The 21,408-nt window shown below is 48.1% G+C and overlaps 1 protein-coding gene across 1 annotated transcript; it reads right to left on the bottom strand.

Annotated features, from left to right (window-relative positions):
* Nucleotides 1-7,536: 7,536 nt before the first annotated feature.
* Psmc4 (proteasome 26S subunit, ATPase 4) lies at nt 7,537-15,274 on the bottom strand. The gene is made up of 11 exons (XM_051207657.1): nt 15,110-15,274; nt 14,228-14,326; nt 13,929-14,115; nt 12,574-12,720; nt 12,381-12,490; nt 12,198-12,291; nt 8,576-8,743; nt 8,416-8,492; nt 8,105-8,273; nt 7,913-7,968; nt 7,537-7,749 (listed from the first exon to the last, which is right to left on the bottom strand). The coding sequence occupies exons 1-11, from the start codon at nt 15,215-15,217 to the stop codon at nt 7,636-7,638; spliced, it is 1,329 nt and encodes a 442-aa protein (XP_051063614.1). The 5' UTR covers nt 15,218-15,274; the 3' UTR covers nt 7,537-7,635.
* Nucleotides 15,275-21,408: the final 6,134 nt, after the last annotated feature.

Raw genomic sequence — 21,408 nt, 5'->3', positions numbered from 1 at the left:
GCATACCAATGTGAGGCTCTTGAATTTCTGTAAGGCCTGAAAAAAATCTTTAAAAGGGGCTTCTGAACACACAATAGTGGAAACAAAAACAGCTTCCTAGTTGTGTCTCTCATGCGGGCCAAGGTACAGAGATGCTGAGGCCTGTGGGCTTGAGCCCAGCATGGCAGATTCCCACTACAGTACGCAGAGGCGTCTCCAAGATGCACAGCATGCTGCATGGCAGATTTTGTCTTTGCTCATACAGACAAAAAAGGCTGAAAGATACACAGTAAAAAAGAGGTCCAGCCAGGCGTTGGTGGCGAACACCTTTAATCCCAGTACTCAGGAGGCAGAGGCAGGAGGATCTCTGTGAGCTCTAGGCCAGCCTGGTCTACAGAGTGAGTTCCAGGACAGGCTCCAATACAGAGGAAACCCTGCCTCAAAAAGCCAAGAGGGGGAAAAAAAAGAGGTCCAAACAGAAAATCCTCTAAACATGATCCAATGTGTTTTACAATGGACACAGAAAAAAATAATTTTTAAAAATAAGATGAAATTATTTAAGAATAAAAATAACATAAAAGAAAAAAGTCACATAAGATGGAAAATGCACAGGGAGTTTGGATCCTGTATGTTATTGTATTGATTTTGAATTTTTTGATGGCTGATAAGCAAACAACAGCTGCTAAGAGACATGGGATTGAGAGACTGATAAAATATACCAACCTAAGTATTTTTTAAATGCCTTAACTTTAAAACAAAGTAAAAAATATACTTGTAAACTGGAACTTAAAAGATGCATTGCTTTGGAGAAGAAGTTTTGCTTTTGTTTCCACAGGAAATGAGAGCCTATGGATTCATTCCGGGTTAAGATGGACCAGCTTTGATCAAGGGAGACCTCCTGAACCTTGACAGGTGATACCTATCAATGAAGGTTACCTAGTCCTCCCGGGACTTGGTAATTATCTCAAAATTTTATCGGGGACCCTAGAAATACTTTGTTCACCGACAGCAGGAAGCAGTTTGGAGAAAATAATATCCATTCCCAAGAGTTCTGGGATATGGATGGTCTTTGATTATTCGGTAGTTTATGAGTCTTTACTTAGGGGAATATAGGATAAAAGACAATATTAATTTCATATATTTTGCATTGACATGGATTTTGGTATAATGACACTAATTTAAAGCTTATTTTCTTACACTACATAGATGTTTCTGTTTTTGCTTAAAGGGTTTTTGTTTGTTGATACAAATTTAAGGTAAATTTTGTTATGCTGTATGTATATTTCTACTCTTGTTTAAGATGTTTATGCAGTTCATTTAAAAATGTTATGTATAATTTAAAATGCAGATTAATAGTCACCTATAATAGTCAAACTTATAGCCATATTAGTTAGGTTTTTTAAGTATACAAAGATATTTTAATTAGATAGGTAATCTTCAAACACTTCAGAGATCTACAGACTATGGCATTTAAAATGTTTTAAGAACCAATGTTTAACATCCAATGTTAGATCCTAAATATGAGTCTTGTTTTTTAAAAGAGTATAGAGGAGTAATTATGAGAAATGAGGGGCTGGGCATTTGGAGACCAGCATGAAGGGAAATCCAAATCACGGTCCATCATTTATCGGGAAAACATGGTTTCCCGGTGCATGATCTGATGCATACATCTGATGCACAAAGAACAGAGTCTCATCTACATGGGTTTGTGGGTGTGCTACACCTGCCCCCCCACACACACTCACTTTGTCTGATAGAAGCTGGAATCTGTCCAAATTCTTAGAAGATCAGGGGTATGGGAATGTGATCTGAAAACTGTAGTTGCTGCCTGTGTGCCCAGATGGGGACTTCCTGTCACGTTGACCCAGGAGCCCAGCTCATTGATGCTTCCAGCTCTGAAGCCTCACCCCAAAGCCAGGGCTGTCTGTATCTTCCATGAGGAAACCTCCATCCCAATAGCTGTGAGGGGAGAAGCCCCTTGAGGTGAGTGGCACACATCGGAGAGCTTGCAGCCCTTTGCATCTGGCCTTGTGGGCCTTTGAGTGTGTGTCCCTTTGAGGGTGGATCCCACTGTGCCTCTGCAAATGCCTGTGTGTCTTCTGAATGTGACACAATGGGTAGTGGAGGGAGAAAAGACTGTGTCTAAAACTGCATACCAGATTGCTACTTGCCTTATTTTATGTAGCAAAATATTTGCTTTTCCCCTCCTAAAAGAGTCAGTTCTAGTACCTCAAGGTGGTTCACAGCAGGAGCATAGTGCTTAACCGGGCAAGGACCAGTTTTCATGCAAATGATGCTACAGTACAAGAGGCCAGAGTCCAATAGATGTCCCAAGTAATGGAGTGGAACCAAATTAAGGATGTCAGGGCCATTCATGGGGTGGTCTAACGGGTGTGGTGACATATTGCTTGTACAAATAAAGCCTGTATGAGGGTCAGAGAATGGACTGGCCACTAGCTAACCATAGAGGTCCGGAGGTCTGTACAGACAGTGACTAGTACACCTGCTGTCCACTGTCCCAGATGCTGAATCAGGGTGATTGCTTGACACCAGGAGAGTACAGCTATTAGGATAATAAAGCAAGACCTTATCTAAGAAATAAACTACCTGGTCTTCCCCTGACACTGCGAGGTCTTTGACAGAGTCTGACTCTCCCTTCCCCAGTCTGCTCCTCTAGTGCACCAGGGAGCCAGCAGCTCTCAACAGGTCTCACCCATGGTGTTTTCACCCCTGCAGAGCAGGCAGCCAGGCATACAGGGAGAGAGCGGGCTGCTACAAGAGTCCTCAGTGTTGGTGTTCCCTCTTCCTTCCCAGAGCTCCATGCTGTTTTGCGGGCATGTGTGACATCATGCCTCTTCTACCCCTGGAACTTGTGGCGTTTTTGTTGGGCCCGTTTTACTCAATGAGATGACGTCTCAGGTGGTTCAAGCTGAGCAGCCATGGGAAAGAGGGAAGACGCGCTATGTAGGTTATGGCAATATCCCCACGCTTACCTTGGGAACCCGGTACCTGTTTCCTGACTCTCTAAAAAGGGAACGTGTTTCTCTAAAAAGGGAATCGCCTTTCAGCTCAGGTTTGTTTCTTCAAGTCTGCTAAAAAAAGTGGGCAAGCAGTCACTGATCCCTGTCTGTGCTATAGTTCCCTCCTCTCTGGCTCATTTTAATGGGGTCTGGGGGATCTTTTCTTTTTCTACTCATTCTGCCTGTTGGGAAATTTAAGTACTTGTCCCTTACAGTTCTCTTCCTCCCCACCCAGCTATAGAACTCCCGAGCTCTCGAGGTTGATCAAACAAGGTTGTTCTCAGAACTTTCCGGTGTGCAGTGCCCGTGCCTTGACCCCAGGTGTGGGTGGTGCATGACTTCCTCCTGTGCTTAGCCCATCCCCTGGCTTGGGTATATAAGCCCATTACTCTCTGTAATAAAAGGCAGCAGCTTCTTCACTTCTGTGGTGGTCTGGTAAGTGCTTCAATCCCCCGATACCCTCCACCAGCTCCGTACTCTGGTCGTGGGGGGCACGGCAAGTGGAGGTCCCACTGAGATTTGGAAAATGAGTAATCATGAACGGGGTCGTTCTGTAGCTGGCAGGAGCACATTCGGGTAAACAAGGTACGTATGACAATAGGGGAATTGCTTTAAGTACCTTCTCCTTGTGGAGGTTAGTCAAAGATGCCTTACAAACAGACAAAGTTAAAGTGAAACAAGCAAGGAGGCTTTTAGAGAGGTCCAAGAGGAGGAAACTAGAGGATCTGTGAACACAAAACAAAAAGACATGGGAAAAGTAACAATTAGTCATATCCCCAGTAAAGAGGATGATACAAAATGGTTAACATCTTCTAAGTCCGAGAGGAAATTTTAATAAAGGAAATGGAAGAACTCTGCGGTAAGCTGCCGGTGTTGTCATTAAAAAAAAAAAAAAAAAAAAAAAAAAAAAAAAAAAACCTCATAGGGGACATGGTAGTGAGGCTCTTTCTTCAGATAAGGGAGATGAAATAGCAACAACTATTAAAAGAAATGCTGCTGGATTAGTCAAATTTATAGATTTTAAAAATGCCTTGACTTCAAAATTTAAGGTCAAGGACAGGTTACTGGGGGAAAAGAATTTCTATTTTTTTGTTTCCACAGAAAATGAAAAGCTGTGGATTCCTTCCACACTAACATGGTTTGATCAAGCCAGATCCCCTGAAGCAGTGTCCCAGGTGATCCAACATTCAAAACAGCTGGGACAAGGCAGCCTTGCAGACCACTACAGCCAGGATTTCTGTGTCTTCTTAGGATTCCCCATGACATCGACCCCTACCAGCAGGAAGCAGTTTGGAAAGAACAACGCCCAAATTCCCAGATATTTTTTACAGAGAAAAGTGACTGAAAAAGGGGGTTTTAGAAACAAAAGAACGGAGACAAGCAAGACTTCTTGGTAACAGCATTTTCTTGGTGGGACTCTGTTTTGCTAGAGACAGAGAGTTGCGTGGTTCCTTTAAGGGAGGTTTCCTGACTCTGTATAGTGGCAAAAAAACCTGCAAGTCTTTTAAGAAACCCTCTTAACAACTGAATGGTGTGTATGAGAGCTGGCAGTGGCAGTGACCATATCTCCAAGCTGGTAGCATGCTGCTGGATGGCAGCGTAGACCAAGGCAGTGAGCACAACTCTCAGTGCTGGAGGTAAACGTACCTCCCCCCCCCCCACCGCCATCTTTGACATAAAGATGGAAAGCACAGAGAGAATCTGGATACCGCATGCTATTGTGTTGTCTTTGTATTGTTTGACTGCTGGGAAAAATTAAACTCTATCAACTCCTCCCCATATCTTCTACCCCCCCTTTTCTGTTTGGAATGGGTGTGTGTGTAGGGGGGGGAAGACTCTTAATTGTTCTTCCAGAAACTGCTCCCTGGCGAATTGCTGGGTTCATGAAAATAACACCATGGTGGTACGTGTTCCTGCAGTGGTTCCACAGGCTATTCTAGATGATGGAAGGACTACAATGACTTTGTATCAACAAAAAGGAGACTTTGGAATTACTGCTGCAATTGTGGCCACCATTTCTGCCACAGGATTTGCCATTTCTCAAAATGTCCAGACCACAGCTGTTGTAAATGAATGCTCAGAGAAAGTTTGGACCTCCAAAATAGTTTAAAATCTCACATTCAATTAGGATTTTAAATCAACAATTGGCTTTAGCTCAAGAACAGGGTGATTATTTATGGATTCATCAACAATCGTCTTACTATCATTCTGTTTGTATGACTCCTGGAAATGTTAATGCTTCTGATGGAATGTTACCTTTGTCGATTTCACTACCCAATTGAGCCACGCTATTAAGGTGATTAATACCAGTTGTGTGGATCCTGTAAAAGCCAGTGATTGGAGAAATTTCATGTCCCCTGTGGGGGAATGGGTACAGCACTGGTCGGGGTCTATTGCATTATCCCTACTCGGGGTCCTGGGTATCGGTGCCTGCATCGGGATTCCACCAGTACAATAGACAGGTAATGTCACCCGACAGGCACCCATGGCCTTGACAGTGTAACAGGAATCAGCCTAAGTGTGGCTGCAGATGCTGGAGAAGCGATAACCAACGGCGGGCAACTCCTAGCGGGATCAATGCCACCTAAGACAGGGAATGATGAGAGCGTTTCCCCGTGACGGGTGAGGTATTTGTTCTCCAGGTGACCTAAGACAGGGATCGCCTTATTTAAAGAGGGAGGAACTGTTGGGAAATTTAAGTCCTTGTTCCTTACAGCTCTCTTCCTCCCCACCCAGCTGTAGAACTCTCGTGCTCTCAAGGTTGATCAAACAAGGTTGTTCTCAGTACTTCCCGGTGTGCAGTGCCCTGCCTTGACCCCAGGTGTGGGTGGTGCATGACTTCCTCCTGTGCTTAGCCCTTCCCTTGGCTTGGGTATTTAAGCCCATTACTCTCTGTAATAAGCACAGCTTCTTCACTTCTGTGGTGGTCTTTGCTTCAATCCCCCGACACCCTCCGCCAGCTCGGTACTCTGGTCTCGCAGGCCTGGCATCTGTCAACTACGGAAAGATCACCCTTTTCCCTTCAAAGACCTGACATTCTTCAACTATTTTCCTTATGTTCACTTTTTAAAATTTTTATTTTTAATGGGTTTTGCCTCCATGTATGTGTGTATACTATGTGTATACCCAATGACCACAGAGTTGTGAGCTATCATGTAGGTGCTGGCGATCGAACTAAGCCCTCACGAAAAGCAGCCAGTGCTCTTAACCACCCCAGCCACCTCTCCAGCCCTTTTCCTTACGTTCTTTTACAAGATCCCATCCATTCTTCAAAATACATACTCAATTGTGAAACGAAACCCATAGATTTACCATGTGTAGGGGGATGGAGCCTGCACTATGGTCAGACTTAATCTCCTAATTCCTCTGTATTTCAGTCTGGAGATGAGAAACAACAGTTTAAGCAGTGGCTCCACCTGAGTCATGACCTTTTGGGGGGGTTGCCTATGACCATCAGAAAATAGGTATTTACGTCCAAGTCGTAACAGTCGCAAAACTAGTTATAAAAGTAGCAACAAAAATAAACGTGTGGTTGGGTGTCAATCACATGAGGAACTGTAATAAAGGGTCACAGCATTAGGAAGGCTGAGAACCTCTGGCCAAAAGTGATAGTGTCTCCAATAACATGGGCAGCGCCTATGGAGCATGGCAGAGGGCTCGGCTTCCTGGCTCGGTTGGGAGCAGGCTGGGTGACTATAGAGGAAGAGGAATCTAAAGAATAGTGTGCAAAACTGGGGATTTGGCCTGACCACAATGATGGGCAGTGTGAGCTAAGGACGCAGAGGCAGCCAGAGTCTGCAGAGCTCTGCAAGGTCAGGCAGCCAGACAGGCTAACGGGCGAGCAGGAGGCCGACCAGAGCCTTGAAAGCCACGTTAAACTGTGGTTAGCACCTGAAGGGACAGATTGTGGGCAGAGCAGCCAGCTGCTTCATGCAGATGACCAAAGAAGAAATGCCACTTGCAGGGAAGGTGGGCAAAGCATAATCGGAAATGGAGCCCTGCAGACCCTAGGACATGCAGCACAAAGCCTCAAGCACCAAGGAAGGTGGCAGAGGTTTCGCTAGGCTCTGTAACTGACTGATTAAAGTCATTTGCCTGGGGACGTGCACTTAGCCAGGGTGGTATGCCTAATGGACTTGATGTGCCCAGACATGAAATAGTGCATTCTGGGAACTTGCCCATAACAGGAGGTCGAACTGGGCTTTACCCGTGTACTTGGCAACCAAATGCACCCGTGCTTGCTCTGAGAGGGGTGGAGGAAGAACAGACAGGGATCTGTCCCTGGCCCTTGGGCACCTAAGGAAGGCAGAAATCTCTGAAAACCCAAGTGATGTTCCTGTAGAATGAGAAAGGGGCTTTGGTCGGTGGTCGAGACTTCACCCCCTTTCCAAAATCTCTGAATCCGTCATTTGGTTCATTCCTTGCTCTTTCGTCCCAGGCCCAGTAACCTTGCCTACTTGTTTGTTAGGAGACAACGACTCAGTGGCTCCTATTCAAGATCCATATTCCCCCAAGGAGTTAAGCACCTCAGAAGAAATTAAATAGATCCAATCACGTCCATTTATTGACTAAACCAATCCTGGGCAAAGAGAAAACTCGCTTTTGGGACAGGTGCCTGGGGAGGTGCGGGGAGCGGTCACTTGTAGAACTCATGTTCCTGCTCATCTTTCTTGATCACAGTCTTGTAGGCTTTCTCGAAGTCCTTGGCCAGGACGATGTAGCGGTTCTCACGGACAGCCAACATTCCACTCTAGGAAGGGATGGGAATAAATATCGCACTCCAAGTACACCCTCCCCACCCCTAGGCCCCATGACAGCAGCGATGGCAGAGGTATGGGTCCCAAGAACACAAGGAGGCCACAAGGGGAAGGACAGTCTGCAGAGAGGAACACTGGAGAGAGAATCTCGCTTACCTCCTGACAGATGGAGTTGATGTCGGCCCCTGAAATCTTATCTGGCCGGGCCACATCTGCAGCAGCTGAGTTAAAGAAACCTTTGCTCACACGATGAGGCCAGTTCTTGGAAATGGATGCTGTCCTAGATGCCTGCCCCCGCCCCGATAAATCTTTACTTTCTGCCAGGTCCCCCTCACTTCATAAGGATACAGTCTTCCAGGTCTACCTCCTCAGAGAGGTTCATCTTGCTGGTGATGGTAGAAAAAATCAACCTCTTCTGGCGACGGTCAGGGAGTGGGAATTCAATTTTTCGGTCCAGGCGTCCTGGCCGCAGTAGAGCCGGATCCAAGGTGTCTGCTCTGTTTGTGGCCATGATTACCTGGCACAGGGAGGGACCAGCTCAGACTTCTGCCATCCCTACATTCCCTTTTCCTGTCATGACATCTAGCCCTCATGAGCCAGCCGCCATCTTTTCCCAGTCCCTATACCATACCACCCCTTGCCAATCCCGAACCCTAAACCTTCACGTTGACGTTTTGGTCAAATCCATCCATTTGATTCAGCAGCTCCAGCAGGATCCTCTGAACCTCCCTGTCAGCTGAGAGGAAGAAACAAGAAACAGTTCAGGACCTGTCCTTTGACAAGCCTGCACAAGACACAGGCCCTTCGGGCACTACTCACCTCCTGTCTGGGCATCAAATCTCTTGGTGGCAATGGCATCAATTTCATCTATGAAGATGATGGCAGGTGCATTCTCCTTAGCCAGGCGGAACACATCCCGGACCATTCGGGGGCCCTCACCCAGGTACTTCTGTACAAACTCTGAGCCCACCACACGGATAAATGCAGCTGAGGGCAGAATGACAAGGGTTAGAATGGGGACCGTCCTCCTTTGGGGTCGCTTGTGCTTTAACTAACCCTGGGAATTCCTGAAAATGTCCTTTTCTTGAATAACTACCCCTAGTAATTGCGTAAGGCATGGAGTTGGGTCCTACATCCAATCACTACTCCTGCCTCACAGTGGCAGAGAGACCCCAGTCATAAACCCTGCACAAAACAAAACCTAAAAGCCCAAATGTCCAGAACACATGCAAATCAGTTAACAAAGAGGAAACATCCACAGAATAAAAAATTAGGGGGCTGGAGAGATGGCTCAGTGGTTAAGAGCATTGGCTGCTCTTCTAAAGGTTGAGTTCAATTCCCAGGAATGACATGGTGGCTCACAGCCATCTATATTAAGACCTGGAGCCCTCTTCTGGCCTGCAGGCATACATGCAGACAGAACACTGTATACATAATAAATAAACCAAAAAAGAAATTATCTGGCCAAGAGTGTAAAGTTTATGTTTGCTCTATGAACCACACTTGTTTTGAGAAAGGATTCTGATACACAGCTCAGCCTCGCCTGGAATTCTCCCACTGCAAACTCATTAAGTTTAACGATGTAAAGATGTGTTGTATTCTTTTATGTTGTATTTGTTTAACTCTGTAAAGCTGTGTTACTGTGCCTGTCTAAAACACCTGATAGATCTAGTAAAGAGCTGAATGGCCAATAGCAAGGCTGACATTCCCTCAGGCCCAGACTTCCCAGTTGGCTGAAGAGGCACCCACGCATCACCTTGGGGCTCACCACATACCCTAACCTCGGGGCTGCTGACTTTTCTTAGACATCCCCCCCCCCCCCCCCCCGCTCAGCCCGACCCCTCCCTCTCTCCTGCTTAGTCTATCACTCTCAGCGGTCAGTCACCAGCATAGCACTGTCTCAATCAGGACTTTCCTCCTCCACAGGAGACAGGCCAGGGACTTTCCCGCTGCTCCACCCTGCCCTTCCAGGGAAGAGGCCTTCTCCAGATCCCTCAGAAGAGCCCCTCAGCTTCTGCCTGCTCTTGGCCAAGGCCGCCTGTCTGGACTGAAACTTGGGTAGAACAAGGGCACTTGTGGGCCATGGGAAACTTCAAAGTTGTGTACTCTCCAGTAGCACCCTAGCGATGTCAACTTCCGGCCTTCTGTAACTCTGTGACACTAGGGGACATGAAGTAACATGGAGGATCTGGGTGACAGGTACAGGGAACTTTCTAAAATCACTTTCTCTAAAAGCTTTATCATTTTATTATCCCCTTCTTAACCAGCCATCCTCTTGCCAAACAAAGCACGAGGGATTCACCCTCTGTATCATTTGCGTTGCTTACACATCCCTGTGTCTCTCTGCGCTCCAGGCATCAATGGAGTATCCTCAAGAGCCTGCGGTTGGGGTCGGAGGTCACCACAGCCGATCAGCTGGTGACCCAGAACAAGTTATAAACCCAACTCACGTTCTTATGTGAGGCATTTCTTTCTCTATAGGGCTTTGCCAGTCAGGATACAGGCAAGGTCTGCTTCATGTCCCAAAGCACTCCTATCACAGGGCAAAGGGGGGCCAGGGCCATCGATACACAAACAAATGCCACCCAAGGGCCAGCCATCACGGAGGGGATCAGACAGGAGCACACACTAACCTGCCCCGAGTCTTTAACACCGCTCGGACCTACCTTGCTGCCCCTCAGAACAGCTAGCATTCCCACACAGGAGCAGTCTTCATCCTCCACTGCCCTGAAGCGCCTCCTCTAACTGCCTTTCTGCTGCCAGAAGGCCTAAGCCCACCAGAGCGCACTGAGCCCCATGTGACTGCTCCGATCCCTGTCCTCCTTGCCCGGACAGTGCTTTCCCTCACCCCCTTCCTCCCACAAGCCCCACTCGCCCATCTCTCCAGGGCTCTCTCCCCACCCATCACCTCTCTTCAAGCTTGTATCACATGTTTCCAGCCAACAACTCCTTCCCAAGGCAATTATAATACAGTAAAATCTTTCCTGTCTGTTTTCTTTCTGAGACAGGGTCTCTTTACTTAGTTCTCAATGTCCTGTTCTGGCCTTGAACTCAGATCCACCTGCCTCTGCCTCCTGAGTGCTGGGATTAAAGGAGTGAGCCATTTAGCTACTTATAAGGTAGTCTTCCCTACCTTAAACCATCAACATCCACCCTTTCCAGCTAACTCCCCAGCTCCAGCTGCCCTTGAAGACACAGATCCCAGGAATGGGTACTTGCTTGCTGCAGTACCATCTCAGGAACTAGAGCTGCCTGGCACATGGCAGACACTCAGCCAATTTCTGAAAGGTATACACAGCTTCCCGAGAAGAGCACATTACAGACATCTGGCTAGCACTGTGATTTTTATTTACCACACCTATTACCATTTTTGTTTCACCTTTATTTCACCAGCTTTACCCACAGAAAACAGTACCTACACCAATGAATGCAACTCTCCACTCTGGGACAGTGCATCGTGTTTTACATTTCCGGCTCAATGTTCCCTGGTCATGACATCTCAGTATGTCCCTACCCCAGTTTGTTCCTCTACCCTGTCAAAGTCAATAACTCCAGGTGGCCCAAGCCAGGCACCGAGAACTGCTCTTGAATTACCTCTTGCCAACTACACCTAATTCATTAGTAAATCTCACCGCAGCCGCCCCCACTATCCATCCCTAAGCACACAGCATGAAGCTAGTAGGGGTCCCTAAACCAAGACTTACGTTTGGCCGCCATATTTCCTTTAGACTAAAAATATTTTAGTCTATTTATAACCAGGCACCTCACGATTTCTTGCGCCTCACCTGTGTGCTGCCCAACATACCCCTACTCAGCCAGCCACTCAGCAGGAAAACCCAAAGCAGGAATTGGCTCTAGTGGCATCTACGGCCTACCAATGAGGTCTCTAAGTTTCTCTCCACTTCCGGCCCTTTGCACCCATCGTCTGACTTAGATCCCCTCTTCCCATGTCTGCCTGACACGGTCCTCCCACACCCCGCTTCCTCTGGGACCCTCTCCCTGAGAGGCCCAGGCAGGATGAGCAGCACATCCAGGGCACTCTCGTGTCTGTCCTGCTTCTTCAGAGAGCCCTGCGGACTGTCCTCTCCCCGGCTTCTCGGCAACCACCTGCCCGTTTGGCCTCACCCAGCTTTTGTGTTATTGTTTGCTTTTGGAAAGGGTCTCACTGGGTGGGTAGCCCAGGAGTCTCACCAGGACTCCTTATATAAACCAGGCTGGCCTTGAACGCCCAGCAACCCACCTGCTTCTACCGCCTGAGCACTGAGATTAAAGGTGTGGCCTCATACCTGCCTCACTGGTTTCTTGATTTCTAGAAAACCGAGGCACAATGGGATGAAATCACCTTCCCGGGACTGCACATCCCCTAAGAGACCCAGCACCTGCCCCCAGAGCAGTCTGTACAGACACTATGCTAAGCCTGGGGAGGTAACAAGAGGCTCACCTGTCGTATGATGTGCCACAGCCTTTGCCAGCATTGTCTTCCCACAGCCAGGTGGACCATACATGAGGACACCCCGGGGAGGGTCGATGCCAATCTGAGAGGGGTGGGGAAAGGTGAGCCAAGGAATCCGCCACCAACCCTCGACCCAGCGGGGCCACCGTGGCCTCACCTCCCCCACCTCACCTGCTTGTAGAGCTCGAAGTGCGTGAGTGGGAGCTCCACCGCCTCCCGCACTTCCTGCTTCTGGATGTCCATGCCTCCGATATCCGCGTACATCACATCTGGCTTCTGGTCTGCTGGGAGAGTACAGCTGCTGCTTCCAGCTTGGCCCACAGGGTCCCCTTGGAACTCCCAGGGCCCTGGGCGTCCCCCTCACCTGAGGTGAGCATCATGATGCTGCTGTCGGCCTCAGGAGGCAGTACATCCACCAGCGCGTTGCTGTGTTTGTGCAGAGCCACCGAGGCATTGGGCTTGAGCAGTTCCCGGTCAATGGTACTTAGGATGCGCACATAGTAATTAGAGCCTTTGGGAAGCAGACAGGAAGGAAGAGGAAATGAAAGGAGCCTTCCCCGAGTCCCTCTACCTCCTGGCCTCCAGTTCTGCCTCCTCCAATCCCCCCACACTCACACTTATGAATCCCCTTATCTGTCTACAACCCCGAGCCTCTCTTGGGGTCCAGCTCTGGCGTCCCATATGCCACCTTCAATGTTTCCAAACCAATCCTGGTATTTTTCTCTAAGCTGCTGTCCCACCTGGCTCTGTCTCAAGGATACCCATTGTCCTTGAGTTCCCAGTACGGACTAAGCCTCATAGTGGACCCTTCTCTCTATCCTTTCCACCCAGCCCCCCAAATCTATTCACCCTGCCCTCACTTGGACCTATATTCTAAATCTCTGCATGGATCCCTGGTTGCCAGCCTCCATCCCTCTTCTCCCATCCTCTTCCGACACTTAGACTAAGACCTGACTACGAAGCTTGACTTCCCCACAGCAACCCCGACTTCCCTCACCGCCCTACCCCTCCGATCACACCATTTCAGGGGGCCCCCACTGTCTGGAGTCTCACATGCAAAGGCACAGGCTTCAGCCTGGACATCACTGTCCCTTTACTTCCTCACAGTCCATCTGTCCAATCCCAGCTGGCCATGCATCTTTATCTAGAACCTTTCTAAGCACATGGCCCAGTCCAGAGCAGCAGTGGCCAGTGTAAGGGCCAGACATAGACTTACGTTCGTTAACAGCAGTTACTGTATGCTGAGTCCCTAACAGAGCAGAGTCTTTAACATGCTCCTGGTGCTTTCACTAGTTAATCCAGCAGCAGTTGCGAAATTAACTCAGCGAGGCCTAAGTTGGTTTAATTCAAATAACTGTCAGAAACATCAGAGGCACACCGCATGCAGGTAAATAATCATGGTTGGAGTTATTTTTTTTTTTGGAAACGGGGTCTTTCTATGTAGTCCTGAGACACACTATGTAGGTCAGGCTAGCCTCAAACTCACAGAGATCCTCCTGCCCCTGCCTCCTCAGTGCTAAGAGGAAAGGTGTGCACCATCACCTGGGTAGTGAAATTTTTATCTCTATATATGCACACATGAATTGACAGAAAGAGACACTGAAGAAATAAAACACACATCTACTTTTGGATGAGTCCATCCTCAGTACATGACAATTCCCAGTTGCTGGCCTATGGATAGACAGAAGTGGGAGGCCCTTAACCTGCCCAAACACTCACCTGTGGTAGAGCCCACTATGGCCGTGTTTTGATCCACAGCCTCCAAAAACTGACCAATGACCAGCGGAATGCTCTGGATTCGCTTCACCTCCTCCTGTGCGTGCAGGAATTCTTTCTTCAGATTCTTCTGCTCGTCCTTGATATACTCCTCCTGTACCTCCAGGAACTCCAGCTCTTGCTGCAGTTTCTGTAAACGCACAGCAAAGGGTTGCCTACAGGCCTTGCAGTACCAGAGTGGAAGTCGGGGGCAGTGGGCGATGGCGGACCCTATGCAGGATCCAGGTCAGGGTCCAACACACCTTGTAGCGGCTGTACAGGTCCTCCAAGTCCTCAGGTTCGGGCCCCAAAAAGGACAGGCCAGTCTGGGGCCGAGATACAGACAGTGCTGGGGTCTCATCCTGTAGACCAAAAGGAAAACCTGGTGTTGGACGCAGAGATCACCTCATGAGCTCAATTCCTTCCCACTTCACCACAGGTCGCTCTGGCTCTAGTACCTGACACAATCCAGTTTCTCTAACTAAATACGGCAACGGCTCAATCCCCTATGTAGGGTTCTCATATCAGGCCCCTTAAAACTTTTTACATCAACATCTCCTCCCATGTGCTACCATAATGCCCCTAACCAGGATGCAAGCGTTTCAGCCAGACCCCAGCATCCTGGTCCCCTCAGGAGGTTCTAGAAAGTCCGAGCACATTCAGAGTCTCATTACCCAGCTTCCCCCCACCCCCAAAGTTTTCATGTCAGACTCCAAACTCACATTAAGGCCGAAGGTCACTCAGCCAAGCCACAAATAATAACACAACGCCTCCCCGTCCTCGGCCCGACCACAGTCAGTCCACCGGCCACTTAAGCCAGGGACACGGCTAGGCCACAGGGTCCCATTACATCATTCTCCACCTGGTCCAACCCCCCAGCCGGAAAGCTACTAAGCACAGCTCTCCAGGCCTCGAAACGGCTGGGTCGTAAAGAATCTGTAAGTTCAGCGCCGCTTTGGCCCCGCTCTGCTCCCTGAGCTCTGCCGCCCTCCTGACAACACAGCTCCACAGCCAGGCCTCGGGGCCACTCAGGGCTCCACGCCGCGGCCTCTGAAACCACCCAGCCCCGAGCTGGGGCCCCGGAGGCCACTCAGCGCCGCCGCTCGGCTCCAGCTCGCGCCAGGAAACCCAGCTTCTCACCGCACCTGAACCTTCTCCACCAAAATGCCTATCTCCTCCATAGTGACCAAGCCGGCCTCCGTGCAGCCCGGCCAGTCACGGCTTCCGCTGACGCTAGCGGAAGTCCTTCGCATAGAGCATCTTGGGAAACGTAGTTTAAGCTACGGCCGAGGACTGACAGGCTGGGCGGGCTAACAGGAAGGGCGGGAAAAAGACTGGCTCCTGGGCTCCGCCCCCAAGTGCGCTGGGGGGGCGGGGTCTGTGCGCCGCCCGCGGGCGCACGGGCCGGCCAGGGGCTTTGCGCGTGCGCAGCAGCTCTCATTCGGCGCCGACTTGCTCCGCGGCAGCCCGCGTCGTGAGAATTTCGTCCAGTAGGTGGCGCGGCTGCGCTGCTCTGGGTGAAAGTCCCCAGAAATTTGTTAGAGGGGATGGATTCTTAGATTCCATCTGAGGTTTTAGACAAGCCCGAGTTCGGTTCTGCAGAAGAATCCCCATTGACAGTCTCTCTGGCCGCCACCTGCAGCGAGAAGCAAGGCCGCAGAACGGCGAGGAGCCAATCAGATCGCACCAAAGCTGGAGAAAAATGAGGCGGCGGCGGGTGCAGATCAATGTCCCGTCCTGTCGAATGTTTTCTTCTTCTCTTTCTCCGTCTTCTTTCTTCTTCTTGGGGGGTGGAGGGTGGGGGACGACGGCGGCAGGGAGATGGCTCAGCGCTTGAGAGCACCTGATGCTCTTCTAGAAGAGCTGAGTTCGGGTCCCCGCGCCGACATGGGGCGGCTCGCTAGCATATGTAGCTGACTCCTCTGGCTTCTGCTGGCACCTGCTCTCAAGCACGGAATCCCACTCGGAGATATACACACTCCTACACATAATTAAAGATAATAGAGACACAGCTCTTTGAACGGACTTTGTTTTTAATTACGTGTTTACGAGTCTATTGGAGTGTGAGTTTGTGCACATGGATGCAGTACATGCCGTGGTCAGAAGAGGGGGTAGGAGCCTGTGGCACTGGAGTTACAGGCTGAGTGACCTAACTCTCCAGCCTCCTGTGGAATTATTATTATTGTTCTTTCCCTTCCTGGTGTTGGTAACGGAGCTTGGAAACTTTGATATGTAAGCAAGCCCAACTAAAACGCTTGGTTTGTATTATGTTCTCTTTTACAGAGAAGGAGACAGGTGTCAAGCCCTGGAGTCACTTGAGCAACTGGCAGAAATGGCACAGCAGGTTGGAACCTAGATGGGTACCAGGTAGAGACACACACGGCCACACTTCACATCAGCTACGGTTTCTGTTAGGTCATCTTTTTCTTAGAGTGTAAACAGGTAGCGGTTACACAAGGCTGCACGAATTGAGCTCCCTACGTGTTCTGCGTGGTACAGAGAATGATCTACGATGGCTGGGATACTGGTTAGCAGGTGGGTTCCTTTCCTCCATCAGGTGAAGAATTAAAAAGCAGAAAAGCAGTACAGTACAACGTAAAAGTGAGTTTATTGAGGAGCAGTGCAGGTATCTGAGGGAGGGAGGTTGTGTTTTTATTCAGGGTTAAGTTGCCCCACCTGGTGATTCCCACTCCCTGCTCCCATTGGTTTAATGGTGTTCATGCGTCCCTTCTGTAAGCAGGCCTCTGTCTTGGTCCACTGGCACAGAAACACCCGAATTGTTGATTGGCTGAGGTAAGACTGGGCACCCCAGTGTTCTCCCCTTTTTGTGGTGTAACAGGTACAGAGAGGCCCACAATATGAGGGAACATGGTTTATGTTTCACAGAAATGGAAGCTACTGCTGGGTGCATACCCCACCAATAAATGGAAACTCTATTTTTGGAGGCCAATAAATAAATAAATAAATAAAAATAAAAACTATGGCCTCAGAGACTTATCCTGTTTTTCAGGTTTGAATGAGTGTTCCATAGATAAACACACACACACACACACACACACACACACACTAAAAGAAAAATAGCAAGTATCAGATAGATAACTACACGTCAACAAATTGCGAGTTGACAACATTCCGCCGAGATGACTGGAGGTGCCCCGTCAAGGCAGCTGGCATCCCCACTGGAAAGTCCCAGGTGGAGCAGAGCATCTTCTTGGTGAAGGCTTCCAGGCAGCACACAGATGACATTATCAGATTGAACACTTACAGTCATCCATCCAAAAAGGCTCGGGAAGCCCCGTTAAGGCAGCCAACTCACTTGAGACACCTGGCTGGGACAAAGTGTCTCTTGGGTGAGGCTTCCAAAGAAAAGCACAAATGTAGTCAGCAAGTAGATAACATCAAAGCCGGGGCTTCCAGTCACCCTGCAGAAGCTCCTGCTTCCAGTCACCCCACAGAAACCGCTGCTGCTTAATTGAGAGTTCTAGCTGGGTAGGCGGCTCTCACCATGGCAGCCATTTCTATACCACTGAGTAAACAGCAGCAGCCTCTGGTGGAAGTTGTGTACCTTCCAGCTGTTCACAAGGACACAAGGGCTTTGTTGCAGCTGTTATTTTACAACCTTTTGTTCTGGGACTGAGGTGCACATACTAAAACTTGTAGATGATTCTCACCTTCTACCACCTAGGTCCTGGAAATCGAACTCAGGCAAGCACCTTTATCCATTGAACCATTTCACCGTTTCATACACAATGTGTTTATAATTTTATTGTTATTTTATGTGCACTGTGTGCATACAGAAGCCCTTGGAGGTCAGAAGGGCTGATGGAACCTCTGGAGCTAGAGTTGTAGGCAGTTGTGAGCCACTGAGAGGTGTCAGGAATTGAACCCAGGTCCTCTGGAAGGGCAGAAAGTGCTCTTAACCACTAAGCCATCCTTCCAGTCCCCATCCTGGACGCAGTGTTTGTAAGTACGCTTAGCTTCTTGCTGTATCCTTTCCTCCTAGTTACAGAGTTAGAGGGATCACCTGCCCCTCGGACAGGGCTTCGATGACAGCATATTTGGGTCTGAAATGGAGGGCACTCCACTTGAAGAGCTAGTTCTCAGTGAGCACAAGATCGCGTGACAGTTCACCAATGCAATACCCATTGCACTGTATAGCTAATTACCCAGACCAAGCAACCAAAGCATTAGCGGCTCCCAAGGCAGCCCACGCTCCCTTTCCCCCCAGTGAAAGAGTTCCCTCACACTGACAAAGATGACATTGAATCTGGTTTTAAATTTTCCTCCAGACATGTACAGTATATTGTGTTTACCTTTTTTTATAAACGTATCATTATATTGGTGAGTCTGTTATGTGTAAAAATAGTTCATTTCATTTCTGAATGGTTTCTTCCACTGGGGAATATCCAAGGACATTTCTTTCAGTAAACATATAAATTTAATTGAGGAATATACCCAAGAGTGGAATTGGTGGCTGAAGGAATGGCTTAGTCAGTAGAACACAAGCATGAAGATCTAAGTTTCTTCCTCAGAACCCATGTAGTCCCTGTGCTGAGGATTTGGAGAAGAGAGAATCCCTACAGCTCACTGGCCTGCCCGTGTAGCCTGATTAGTGCACCCAGGCCAATTAGAGACTTAAAGGAGGCAAATGGATTCCTGAGGATGACCCTCACCCAGGGTTGACCTTGGCCCCTACACACACCCATGCACCATGAACATGTTCACATACATGAAATGACCTTTTTTTACATGAGCAGAATTGGAGATCATAAGGGCACAGAAATGTTTCTTACATAGTTGTCATGCCAGTTTTAGACACACTGACCACAACGTTTTCCCTGTTCGGACACGAAAATATCACAGGTTCAGGCAGGAAGGCTTACAGCAGGCAGGGTGGGCTTTGGCTAAAAGGTCAGATTTGAGGACCCATGAATGAGTTCATACATGTGTCATCCTTCTCATAGCTCTTCAAAAAATGTTCTTCCCAAAAAGTTCTTTCTCAAAAGCTCGCTATAATATTTCTCCTTAAAAGTTCTAATAATTTTCCCTCTATAAGCTCTCTCTTAAAGTTCTCTTTCAAAAGTTCTTAAAAATTCTCCTAGAAGAAGAGAAAGTGGGAGGTGTCCTTGAACAAATTGGCACAGGAGACAGCTTCCTGAACATAACACCCATAGCACAGACACTGAGATTGACAATTAATAAATGGGACCTTCTGAAACTGAGAAGCTTCTGTAAGGCAAAGGACACAGTTGACAAGACCAAACGGCAGTCCACAGATTGAGAAAAAATCTTCAACCCCACATCTGACCAAGGACTGATCTCCAAAATAGACAAAGAACTCAAGAAACTAGTCACCAAAACACCAAATAATCTTATTAAAAAGTGGGGTACAGAACTAAATAGAGAATTCTCAATAGAGGAATCCAAAATGGCTGAAAGACACTTAAGAATGTGCTCAACATCCTTAGCCATCAGGGAAATGGAAATTAAAACAACTCTGAGATACCATCTTATACCTGTCAGAATGGCTAAAATTAGAAACACCAATGACAACTTATGCTGGAGAGGATGTGGAGAAAGGGGAACACTCCTTTACTGCTGGTGGGAGTGCAAATTTGTACAGCCATTTTGGAGATCAGTATGGTGGTTCCTAAGGAAAATGGGAACCAGTCTACCATAGGACCCAGCAATGCCACTGTTAGGCACATACCCAAATGATCTACAGCTGTGCAAAAAGGACATCTGTTCATCTATGTTCAAAGCAGCATTATTTGTAATAGCAAGAACCTGGAAGCAATCTAGATGCCCCTCAACTGAAGAATGGATAAAGAAGATGTGGTACATTTACACAATGGAATACTACTCAACAGAAAAACAAAACAAAACAATGGAATCTTGAAATTCACAGGCAAATGGATGGAACTTGAAGAAACCATCCTGAATGAGGTAACTCAGGCACAAAAAGAGGAACATGGTATGTACTCACTCATATATGGATTTTAGACCTAGAGCAAAGGATCACCAGCCTATAATTCACACCACCAGAGAAATTAGGATACAAGGAGGAATCTAAGAGATTCATACAAGGTCCCTCACAGAAGGGGAAAGGAACAAGATCTCCTGAGCATATTGGGAGTGAGGGAGGCAGTGAGTGGAGAGGGAGCTAGGAGAAAGAAAAGGGGAGGAGAGGAAAGCATGTGGGACCAGGAACATTGAGTCAGGGGAGGAATAAAAAAAAAAAAAAGATACCATAAAAGAGGGAGACATTACAGGTTTGAAGAGAAAACTGACTCTAGAGAAATGTCCAGAGACCTACAAGACTGACCCCAACTAACAATCTGAGCACAGAGGAAAGGCTACCTTAAATGCTTTTCCCTGATAATGAGATTGATGACTAACTTATCCACCATCATAGAGTCCTCTTCTAGTAGCTGATGGAAACAGAAACAGACACCCACGGCTAAACACTGAGCCGAACTCCTGGAATCCAGATGCAGAGAGGGAGGAGTGATAAGAAAATGGGGACAAGACCAGGCTACAGAAACCCACAGAAGACAGCTGACCTGAACAAGGGGGAGCTCATGGACCCCCAGACTGATAGCTGGGAAACCAGAATTGGACCTGCTCAAACCCCCTGAACGTGGGTCTCAGTTAGAAGACCTGAGCAGTCCCTGATGCAGGGAAGGACTTTGGGAGCACATTCCCCACAGAGGGATACTCCCTTAGCCTAAAGGAAGGGGGCAGAGCCTAGTCCCTACTCCAAATGACTTGATAGATTTTGTTAATGCCTCCTGGAGTGGGGGTTGGGGTGGGGTGGGATGAGAAGGTGGATGGCCATGGGAAGGAGGGAGGAAAGGAAGGGGGGGGGGACTGGGATCAATATGTAAAATAAGAAAAAAAAATATTCTTCTAGAGTTCTTTCTAAATATTCTCTGAAAGTTCATTCTAAAAAGTCTCCCAAAGTCCCTTTTCTTCCCACAAGGCTTCTAGTCTTTATATCCACAGGTCAGTTTAACAACTCTCTGACAATATGGCATGTATATCTCTCAGAGCCAGGAAGGCCGATAGGATCTTGAGAAAAGCAGGCACCTCCTGTCTCCCCCCGGAAATGGCTTGCAAAACGCCCTGGCAAACTTAAGTCTTAGGGGAAGATGTGACTTGTAGAACATGCTGTTAACTGATTAAAGGGGACTTCTTAGTGCTACATCAAAGGGGAAAACTAAGGCTATGCAAGGTGAAATCCGGAGGCTGCATCTCTTACTGCTGACGCCCGGCTGAGGAGAAGTTTCCTTTCTCTGGGGCCTTTTGAGAATACAAAGACCGCAATATATATTCTATATACACAGCCAAATTCATAGTAACAAATATTCTGGAGTTGGTACCTAGACTATTCATCGGTACTTCTGGAATAAATGATAAAGGCTCACGGCACCCATCATGTATA

This window comes from Phodopus roborovskii, unplaced genomic scaffold, assembly GCF_943737965.1.
Source record: "Phodopus roborovskii unplaced genomic scaffold, PHOROB, whole genome shotgun sequence".
Taxonomy (NCBI): Eukaryota; Metazoa; Chordata; class Mammalia; order Rodentia; family Cricetidae; genus Phodopus; species Phodopus roborovskii.
This window is presented reverse-complemented; position numbering and strand designations above follow the sequence as displayed.